Source organism: Sinocyclocheilus grahami, unplaced genomic scaffold, assembly GCF_001515645.1.
Source record: "Sinocyclocheilus grahami isolate Dianchi unplaced genomic scaffold, SAMN03320097.WGS_v1.1 scaffold105.1, whole genome shotgun sequence".
Lineage (NCBI taxonomy): Eukaryota > Metazoa > Chordata > Actinopteri > Cypriniformes > Cyprinidae > Sinocyclocheilus > Sinocyclocheilus grahami.
In genome coordinates this window covers 786,640-798,287 of record NW_015505284.1, presented here as the reverse complement: position 1 = coordinate 798,287, position 11,648 = coordinate 786,640, and the positions used below count along the sequence as shown (strand labels likewise).

At 35.6% G+C, this 11,648-nt stretch overlaps 1 protein-coding gene across 1 annotated transcript in view; it reads left to right on the top strand.

Annotated features, from left to right (window-relative positions):
- LOC107588532 (lysM and putative peptidoglycan-binding domain-containing protein 2-like) overlaps nucleotides 1–11,364 on the top strand; it is a 14,030-nt gene extending 2,666 nt beyond the window's left edge. The window contains exon 3 of the mRNA XM_016276664.1: nucleotides 10,761–11,364. Within this exon, the coding sequence (XP_016132150.1) occupies nucleotides 10,761–10,809 (49 nt within the window). The 3' untranslated portion in view covers nucleotides 10,810–11,364. The remainder of the gene's footprint in view (nucleotides 1–10,760) is intronic.
- The last annotated feature ends 284 nt before the right edge of the window (nucleotides 11,365–11,648 follow it).

Below are 11,648 nucleotides of genomic sequence, written 5' to 3'. Positions count from 1 at the left end.
AAATTAGGAAAACATGAAATTTAAGCCATACAGAAAAATTATTATTTAAAGTTTTTTTTTTTTTATTCGCTTGCGCTGCTTTTCCATTATTTTTTCTATGTAAACATGGACATGTTTGACTGTTGAGCTCGCATCTCTTGCAGCGTCTTATGCATGAAACGGCAGTCTAAAAATGTGGCGCTCAAGTTAGAAGAAGTTCACTCCCATCTTCTTGCATGTTTTTCCTATTCCACTGCCCGTGTCATCTTTGTCAACACAAAAGCACATTCTGTATGAATGGTGCCTAGCACTATGAGCGCGTCAAACGTAAGCGGTTAATCACGTGCGCCGACATGCGGTTGGATCGTTCTTTACTGTTATCATTGGCATATTGTCAAAGTGTCTATTTCTGACGTTTGGTAATATTTCTATTCAAAATCGCGATTCCTCGATGTCCTTCACAGAGCGCGTCACACGTGAGCAGTTAATCGTGGTTGGCTCGTTCTTTTCTTTACTCTTAATACTGGCATATTGTCAAAGTGTCTTAATTCTAATGTTTAATCATATTTATATATGATTCCTCGATTTCTAAAAAGTAAAATCGTGGCAAAACATTAAATTCGAATTAATCGATCAAATCTGAAAAATTGCCCAGCGCTTTCTTGATTTAATAAATCTATTGACCTCTTAAATAACGATGAACAGAAACTCTGTCACAAACCCTAGAAAGTTGCCTTGCTGTCTACTTTCTAAGGCAGCATCCCAACTGCAAATTAACAGTCTTTATACCATTATGTCCATTAATTTATAATTTTTTTTATTTTACTTGTTGGTCTTTGCAAATATGCACTAGACAAGACATGGGCACATGAGACATGTTCTTCCTGTCAAACAGCTAGAAGGAGGGCTGCTGAATGTAACAATGCCGGGGGCTTTGAGATCAGTGTTGTCTACTAAAAAAAAAAAAAAACACTGCATCTTCTAATAACTTTTGCTGCCATTTAAAAGTTTGTGGTCAGTAAGGTACTTTTTTGAAAGAAATTAATACGGACACATTCAGTTGAACAAAAGTGTCAGTAAAGACATTCAAGACATTTATAATGTTCATCATCATTGAATTTTGCAGCACAATATTAAGCAGCACAACTTTTTTAACATTCAAAGTGATCTCAGGTTGGGTCATCAGATCATGTGACACTAAACACTGGACATATGAACATTTCAACATTTGAACGCTAATGTACCTTGTAATGTAATGGGAATTTCCCATCAGAAGATTTCAGTAGTTTGATGTAGTGGCTGACCGATATGGGTTTTTTGACAGCCGATGCCGATATCTTGGAAAGCAGGGAGGCTGATATAAAGCCGATATAATTTTATTTATTTTAATTTATATTTAAGAAATTTGAAATAATTTGAAAATGGATTTAAAATAATTGTGTAAAATAAATATACTTATACTTTAGAAGACAAAGCATTTTTCACAAATAAATAAAAATCTAATTAAAAAGGAAGTAAACACTTTAACCAACAGGGCACTCAGTATTCTGGGAAGTTTGTGTGCATTGGGAATCTTTTCTTTTCTTTTTTTTTTCAAATAAAGCCAATGTAATACACATTTTACGTGCAGCATGCAATGAAAATGACATGAATATGACAGTGGGCAAATGCATAAAGCGCAGCATAATTTGAAATCACTAACTTAGTTTAAAGTTTGTTGATCGCACGTCTCCAGTGAAGCTGAACTCTCCTTCTGTCAGCATTCAATTAGCAACGAACCGACCGTCACACAAAGAACACGCGATCATGCAGTATACACATGCACACTTCACAAGATCTCACAACTGGATCTGACTAAATTTGCAAGGTTTGTGAAATTAAATGTTCATTAGTCATTCAAAGATTTGTTTAAATGATATAAATACGTATTTGCTGAATGCTGACGGCAAATGAGAAAGTATTATAATGTTTGCCTTTCTATTACTAATAATATTAAAGGAATCGTTATAATACTTTTTTGTATACATTTTAATTCCTTTGTTTAACAGTTATATCTGATTATTAGATAGACTTCTATCTATATTAGACAGAACTGAACGATGACCGCGAACAAGAGGGAGAATGTGATCGGTGTGCGCTCAGGCGCTGCGGCTGCCGTTCTCAGCGCCGTCAAAATAAAAGTCCCACCTCGAACACATTGGCCAAACAGAAAAACTTATCGGCGGATACCGATATTTGAAAAATGGCAAATATCGGCCGATATATCGGTCGATTACTAGTTTGATGTTAGCATGTTGCAAAACTAAAGATGTCATATTCTAATAATCATATGTAATGCAACTTGAAAATATTAAGGAAAATAGTCTAAAGTTTTAAGTATGTAATGAAATATTTAAAATCTGAAGTGTTTTTAGAAGAAACACACCATTTTTTAAAATGATACTGAGCACCATTTTGGTCAGCAGCAAACCTGTGAAAATGCTGTCTGGGTAGGAAGCTCACTGAAGCAGAGACGAGGTTTGCTGACCTGTGGTAAGAAATCTGTCCATCAATCTGAAATGCTGCAGTTTTTATTTTAGCTGAATCAGTCACCCAGATTTGTATGTGTGCACATCTAGTGGATAAGGCAGCAGTGTTTGGAGAGAAGCCTTGTTGTCCTCCATAGTTATGGGGCAATGAAAGTTGTTTGTCATATATTCTTAGACAAACATATACTTGACATGTTTCTCAGAATTAAACCAGTCAGGTCAGTTCTGTCTCAGAGCTAAAACCCCACACATTTATTCACTCAAGAAGTGCCGCATTTTGGCACACATCTCCGCTGATGGCAGTAAATTGCAGGCTGTAACCTGTTGTAGTCTTAAAGGGTTAGTTCACCCAAAAAATGAAAATTAGCCCATAAATTACTCACCCTCAAGTCATCCTAGGTGTATATGACTTTCTTCTTTCAGACAAATCCAGTCGGAGTTATATAAAAAATTGTCTTTGATCTTTCAAGCTGTTTCATGGCACTCAGCGGGTGTTGTATGCATCAGCACTTTCACCAAAAGCACTTAATAAAAATGCACCCGTCCATAAAAAAAAACAGGTTGAACAAAGGCCTTCTGTAGCGAATCGATGCGTTTTTGTAAGAAAAATAGTAGTAATCACTTTAATCTAGCTTGCGCTCACTGTTGTACACTGGAAGCAGTTCCGGGCAGATGACGTATGGAGGTCGCTTTGCACATGCGCAGCTCAGAAGTGACGAACGCGGAAGCGCAGGGGAGAGATCAATTGTAGTCTTAAAGGGTTAGTTCACCCAAAAAATGAAAATTAGCCCATAAATTACTCACCCTCAAGTCATCCTAGGTGTATATGACTTTCTTCTTTCAGACAAATCCAGTCGGAGTTATATAAAAAATTGTCTTTGATCTTTCAAGCTGTTTCATGGCACTCAGCGGGTGTTGTATGCATCAGCACTTTCACCAAAAGCACTTAATAAAAATGCACCCGTCCATAAAAAAAAACAGGTTGAACAAAGGCCTTCTGTAGCGAATCGATGCGTTTTTGTAAGAAAAATAGTAGTAATCACTTTAATCTAGCTTGCGCTCACTGTTGTACACTGGAAGCAGTTCCGGGCAGATGACGTATGGAGGTCGCTTTGCACATGCGCCGCTCAGAAGTGACGACCGCGGAAGCGCAGGGGAGAGATCAAAACAAAACAACGGTCACTTATTAGAAGTACAAAACGAGGATTTGTAAAGAAGAATGTCGGAAGATTTCGATATAAGCCAAGAGGAGACAAACTGTAACAACGTGTGTCCCAACCAGACACGATGCAATAAAAAGTATCTTTTCCTTGTAGTTTTTGTCCTAACCACCCGCGACAATAAGCGACATGGGATTGTATTTTAGGATAGGTTTTTATTTTCTGCGATGTCGCGGCAAGAACAACATACAAAATATGACAGCGATAATCTCAGGTAATGATTATGTGCTTTATTCAATGTTAAAAGTGTCTAATGTGATTTTGAATATTATTTTGCGTTATCTTTATAGCCATAGTGAAAGCAACAATCGATATTTTACTTCAGATCTTGAAAATAAATTAAAGCAAACTTGTACGTTAAAACTGTGAACTCACTGCGAACCAACACGTGTTGGTTCCATAAAGATATCAGTCACTCACTCAAAACTGTTCAGTCCATTCACATTTGAATCATCTATTTTCCGTGTCCACTTTTCTTTACTACACACTCGCCATGTTTTTGCTGTCACATCGTATCTACACTGGATGCGACAAAGCATTGCAAATCTTTTGAAAGTTGTGTCAGTACATTATAAATACAACGAGTCAGCAGTTTACTGTCGGGAATTTGTCGTGTCGCGCCGACAACATTTATATACTGTAAAAAAAACAGGTCGCGCCGCATAAAGATATCAGTCACTCACTCAAAACTGTTCAGTCCATTCACATTTGAATCATCTATTTTCCGTGTCCACTTTTCTTTACTACACACTCGCCATGTTTTTGCTGTCACATCGTATCTACACTGGATGCGACAAAGCATTGCAAATCTTTTGAAAGTTGTGTCAGTACGTTATAAATACAACGAGTCAGCAGTTTACTGTCGGGAATTTGTCGTGTCGCACCTATATACTGTAAAAAAAAACAGGTCGCGCCGCATCCAAGACAGCGTCACTGATTATAACGAGTTCTTGTATTTTATTGTGCCGCGCCGCTCGCGTCCAGTGTAGACACGATGTAAATTAATGTAGATTTCTGATGCTGCGTTTGAATTTTTCTTGCCACATTATTTGAAATTAGCACCGGCCAAACTTTTTTCTTTCACGGGCTGGATGTGGCTCGCGGGCCGCCTATTGAGGAACCCTGATGTAAATGTTAAACAAATCACTTGTTAAATATCTTTGCAGAAAAGATGCAAAAACTACAACTACATGTTGTACAAACTTGTCTTATATATTATGTTCAGAAATAATACGAGAAATCATTTGTGAAAATCTCAAAAGTCAAGGTAAATTCAAAATGACTGAAGGTATAACACCAGTAGAATTTTATTAACTATAAATGTTCTTTAAAAACCAGTGGTGGACAGTAACGAAGTAGTTTTACTTCGTTACTGTACTTAAGTACATTTTTCAAGTATCTGTACTTTACTGGAGTAGTTTTATTTTGAGTAACTTTTACTTTAAAAAAAAAAAAAAGTCTCCAAGAAGTAAGAACCGGTAGATCTTGTGAGCGTGCGCGCTTCTGATGCTGTTAAAAGTAAGTTACTAATGTCGAATTTTAGGATGAATTACTGTAACTGAAAATCATATTTAGGTCAAAGCTGTCAGATGTTTGTGAACTAAATCTGCTGTAAAGGGTGATCCGTTTCAGCCCACTGAAATGCTTGAATGCAGACACATTAACATCAGAGTCTCTACGTTTTAGGTAAAAAAAACATTAAAATAACACAGATTATATAAAATAACTCATGCACGTTCATCTTCCTTGCTGTAACGTTAGCAGTTTTACTAAAATGCTATGCATTTAGCCCTATGTGACGTCTGTTTTTATATTGTTTGTCAGCACACATAGCCTAAGTTACTATGTATCTGGATCAACTAGCCGAGTAGACAAATATAAAGGTTTATTCATAACCATGCTGAAAATAAGTCAATAATGTTAGCTGATGCTAACTGTCTAGCTAACGAGCTTGCTAGTGCTAAATTTAGGTAATTTTTTTTTTTTTAAATAGTCCAAATAATTTTATTCAACCACCTAGATAGATTAGGCTACATCTGAGGGAAAAAGAAAGGATGTGATGTTCAGAACATGGTAACTACAGTAATTATTAAAGTGGGATGTGATGCCCTTTGGGGGCATTTGGCCAAGGGTGTTTTTACACCACAGACAAGGTTTGAGAAGAAAAAAATCGTTATGAAAATCTAATTATATTTTCCTTATTATATTCATTATTTCCTTTATTGGTTATTTTGGGAAAATCCCATGTATTTTGAACAGTAGGAAAAATATATATGCTAATATAAAATTAAATGATAAAAGTAGCCTATATAAAACTTCAAAATAAACATTCATCTATCGGTACTTTTTACTTAAGTACATAAAAAAAATCAAGTACTTTTGTACTTTCACTCGAGCAAAAATTGAAAACTGAGTACTTTTACATTTACTGGAGTAATATTTTATTATACAGATCTGTACTTTTACTCAAGTACTTGATTTGTGTACTTCGTCCACCACTGTTAAAAACAACAGCAGCTTTCAGCCTGTCACCATGATGCACCATGATTTTAAAAATAACATCCATTTACTGCCATTGTTAAGCTTGGAAGAGCCAGAATGTTTTTAAATATAATTCGGATTGGATTCGTCTGAAAGAGGAAAGTCATATACACCTAGGATGGCTTGAGAGTGAGTAAATTATGGGGTAATTTTCATTTTTGGATGAACTATCCCTGCACAAATGAAAATTCTCATATTTACTCATCTTCACACATTGTTCCATGTCTGTAGGTCTGTATTCTTCTGTAGATCAGAAAAGGAGATGTTTTGATCTAACTATGCATTTTGGTTAACCAGTCAAGCTCCAAAAAGGACATAAAAACAGCATACAAGTAGTACATATGTCCTATATTCCAAACCTTTTGAACAATAGCTTTTGAAGAGGACAGACTAAAGTTTCAGTTTTCGAACCATTGTTTAATGTTCCTTGGGCATTCTGGGCAGTTGAGGTAGTGTTCAGTGCTTCTCAATCTGTCATGAGAAACACGGGCACCAACTGTGTTTGCAGTCTTTGCTGTTATGAGTAGGGATGCACGATATTGGATTTTAGCCGATATGCGATACTTTCCAACTCATTTTGGGCGATGCCGATATATAATTTATTTTAAAGTTTTTTTAACAAGAACTTATTTGTAAGAATTAAATAAACAATAATAAAGTTCATTTATAATGACAGTACAATGAAGATTTGAAAATAACTATAAATAAACTATATATTAATCACTGCATTCCCCCCCCCCAGAAAGATGCAGTGGTAACCTTAACATTTTATTTTAAGATTTAACATTTGTAGATGGTCTAAAAAGCAAAAGAGTTTTAAAAATTCTGAAAATCTTTTAGAGCTCATAATTTGTTTAAAAAATCTAACACATTACACATTAATGAATAAATCAGTATAAATAAAATAATGTATTTTAAAGGAACACTCCACTATTTTTGAAAATAATCTCATTTTCCAACTCCCCTAGAGTTAAACAGTTGAGTTTTACCGTTTTCGAATCCATTCAGCCGATCTCCGGGTCTGGGGGTAGCACTTTTAGCTGTAGCTTAACAAAGATAATTGAATATGATTAGACCGTTAGCATCTCGCTCAAAAATGACCAAAGAGTTTCTATATTTTTCCTAATATAGGCGTAATAATCAAGTAACTTTGCTGCCGTACCATGAGTGCAGCAGGCGCAATGATATCACGCAGCGCCTGAAAATAGGCTAACTTCCGTCAACATAACCAACATGACCACCTGCTTGCACAGGGAGCGTGCTGGGGATAATTTTCAGGCGCTGCGTAATATCATTGCGCCTGCTGCACCCATGGTACAGCAGCAAAGTTCCTTGATTATTACGCCGGAATGAGAGTATAGTTCCTTGCCATAACGGCCTAGAAAATCACAACTTTTCATTTTTCCATCGGTCTTCGTACAAGATGCAACTACAGAAGAGTCGAGTTTTAAATAGGAAAAATATAGAAACTCTTTGGTCATTTTTGAGCAAGATGCTAACGGTCTAATCAGATTCAATGATCTATGCTAAGCTACAGCTAAAAGTGCTACCCCCAGACCCGGAGATCGGCTGAATGGATTCGAAAACGGTAAAACTCAACTGTTTAACTCTAGGGGAGTTGGAAAATAAGCCCATTTTCAAAAATAGTGAAGTGTTCCTTTAAGTGTCATGTTTGTGATTTATTTATTTTTTTGTTCATGTAAGCTATAGCTTCTGACCTTTTAAATCAAAACATACTCATGTTTTTTTTGCCATCAATTACTGCTTTATTTAATCAGAAACAGTCTAAATATTATTTGTGTATTTTGCCTTCTATTTTTTCTATTTTCCATTTTATTAGAAGTAGGACAACAGCGCCCCCTACGGAATGAAAACTCCTTACCGAATGGGCATTAGGACCTTGGGGAGGCTGTCGCTGCTGTCACTGCACGTGCTATTACTGTTTACTCTACCATACACCAAACACGTCATTCTGTACGTGCATTCTCAGTTTAAACGCAGCGATCCAAAACAGTGAATCTAATCACCATTCAGGCAAAACTTTGCTTCAAGAATGAGCCACAATGCTGATGTGATCTAATCGCTAGCACACCCTGAGCACATGTGAGCACACATCGGCATAATTTTTCACATCGGGCGATGCCGATATTTACATTTAAAGCCATCATCGGCTGATTCCGATATTGGTCCGATAATATCGTGCATCCCTAGTTATGAGGGTGATACATGATGACAGAATTATTTTGATTATTGGGTGAACTATTCCTGGAATTAATTTTTCCTGTAATATATTTTCTCATTCGTTTGATAACAGATGTGTAAAAATATTCAATTGAAAAACGATTGATGGAAATGTGCACTCAGGCAGTGTAAGAGATATGAGCACAATGGCAGAAAACTGCTCAATTAATCACGAAGCTCTGGAAAGGAAGTAACAAACCCTCAGTACACATGCGCTCAACCATGCTTCCCCTACACGCTCACACTGAAACGCCATTCTCCTTTACACACACTGATCAAACAGAAGTGATGTTCATCAGATCAATGCTATGACTGAGTCATGGAAATGATCGATGGCCAGCGCTGATCGTCAGTTGTTGTTTTCTCCATATGCATTCCCAGGAACTGTCAATCCAAAAACTTCAACTAGAAAAATGTATTGATTGGCAAACATGCTGGTTTCAATTTAAACAAATTTCCTGTTTAAACAGCCTATTTGGGGAATTACCAGAAGTCAAACAGGGCTAGATCAGAGCCTGTTGTGTTTGTTTGCACAGAAAACTCAGTGAACATTTTCCTGTTTGGAGGAGATGATTGACCCTTAAGGGATAAAAATTCTGCCATTTATTGACCCTCATGTCATTTCAAACCTGTATGACTGACTTTCTTTAGTGGAATATAAAAGAAGATATTTTGAATGTTGGTAACCAAACAATTTCAGTCCCCTTTCACTTCCATTGTTCATTGAACAAAATATGATGGAAGTCAATGGGAACTAAAACTATTCGGTTTGATGATGATTACAGAAGAATTTTCATTTTTGGGTGGACAGTCCCTTTAACCTACAAATAATGAGTCAAGTAAGGCATTAAAAGAATTGCAGTCAGTCTTTCTTGAACTTTGTTAATCACAATGTAAATGGAAGTTCAAGTCAATTGCATTGCCTTGTGGCAGACAGTCTTCCAAGCAGTGTACTTTGCTATAGTAGTAAATCATCCAAATATTCCATGTATACAAAAACGGAATTTACAAAACTAAAGCTGCATGATATATTAAAATAAAATCAAAACCGAAATGGTACATTTATGAAATAAAAAAATTCTGCTATTTAATTAAAATGTGCACATCGAGTGAAGCACTTATTTTTACACCGAGATATTTGGAAACGCAATGTTCGTTACTGATTTAACTGGATTTGTAATGAGAAGTGTCTATAAATCTGTTGCCAAATCTCAGTGGTCTGATGTTTTAAAATAAATTAAGATTTACATATTAGTATTGTAATTTTACAGTTGTCAAAACAGTAAAACAATTCTCACTATGAACTAGTTGCTTATTAGTATACCTATTATTAACATATTGGCAGTTTATTAGTTCTTATAAAGCTCATTCTGCATGACCCTATTCTACATCGCTAATTCTACACAATACCTAAACTTAACAACTGTTAATGAGCAGCAAATTAGGAGTTTGAGGCAAAAGTCGTAGTTAATGGTTTGTTAATGACGAGAATTGGAACTTAAATAAAGTGTGACTGATAAAATCATGTTCATTAAATACTCTTTTTGTTTGCGTTATAGTACAATAGTATTCTTATTTTCATTTGATACAAGTCATCATCATTATTATTTTATAGTCATATTGAATAGGTCAAAAACAATGAGAAAGTGGCCTATGATAACGCAATTGGACAGAGTTATTTATTTAATTTTTTTACCATTAACTTCATGGTTACTGAAAAAAGTTTGAGGTTGAAACTTAATTTATATATATATTTCAGTCCCAGAAGGGTGGTTCACACCAAAAAAAAATCTTCAAGCAATCTTTTGGCTTGTTTTCATTTTCTATGCAGATGCACTGCCCTACTAAATTGCCCCAATAATTCTAGAACGTTTAATTCCAAATAGAGCTTTTCAGGTGAATTGAGGTAAAAAAAAAAAATCTGGATTTTATTCAAACAATGTTTATTGCAGGAAAAAAATGCAATTTTGTTCTAAGATTATGCAACACAAAATATTAACTAATAGTGTCTTACCATTTCACTCAACTTTTATTAGATTTTAAGTAGAAAAAGAATGTCTTGTTGTTTTATTTTACATTTAAATATTTGCTTTAGGCTTTATATAGGAATAGTAGCAGTTTATATCTAAAATGATCGACAAGGAATTCACATTAAAATTCACTTTCAGTTCTTTTAAGCTTCATATTAAAGTGACACATTTGCTATATATATTCAGCAGTTTTTGAAAAAATATTGTTTGTTTAATTTCAGAGAGGAAGACGACCCAGCAAACTCAACATCATCATATCAGGAGATCTGATGGATTCCTCTTCATCTGTTTACCTGCAGCGCTGACAATGACCCATCTTCATCTTTCCATCCCTGTTTTGCCTGCTCATTTTGTAACTCTACCTTTACACAAACTGCAACACCGGACCACACACCATACTCTTGTGCTGAAGGTCCATCATTGCCTTCTTCAGCAGTATTATAGTGTTGTTATTTCTGACTTTTATCATTAATGCTCCATCTCACATAACAGAAAAGAAGCTACAGCCGAGCTTGTCTTCTTTAGGAAGAGCAATAGCCATCCACATATAGATCACAAACTTATGATAACCTCTGCTCATATGAAACACTGAATCTGCAGTCTGTCCAGTAACGTTACTTAGCAGATAAAACATCCCGGACTCTTTGTGGCTGCCTGCTGATTTTAATTTATGTTTTTTTTTTCTTGCCTATAAAAGCTTTATGTGTGGGGTTGAAAGGGATAACTAATGCTGTTTTGGTGTGAATGTTGTTTTTTTGTGTTAATAAAATATTTTACTGTGCTGTTTGATTTGGATTATGCAGAATAAATGCTTCTGTAAATGAAGAGCTTCCTGTTTTGTGGATTATTGATCTTCAAGAAAAGTTTGGGTTGTTATAGGATGGATCTCACCTTTCAGCATTACCACAGAAACTTTAAAGGGATAGTTCACCCAAAAATGAAAGTTCTGTCCTTAATTACTCACCCTCTTGTCATTCGAAACCCGTAAGACCTTCGTTCATCTTCGGAACACAAATTAAGATATTTTTGATGAAATCTGAGAGCTCTCTGATCCTCCATAGACAGCAAGGATACTACCACGATCAAGCCACAGAAACGTAGCACGAACA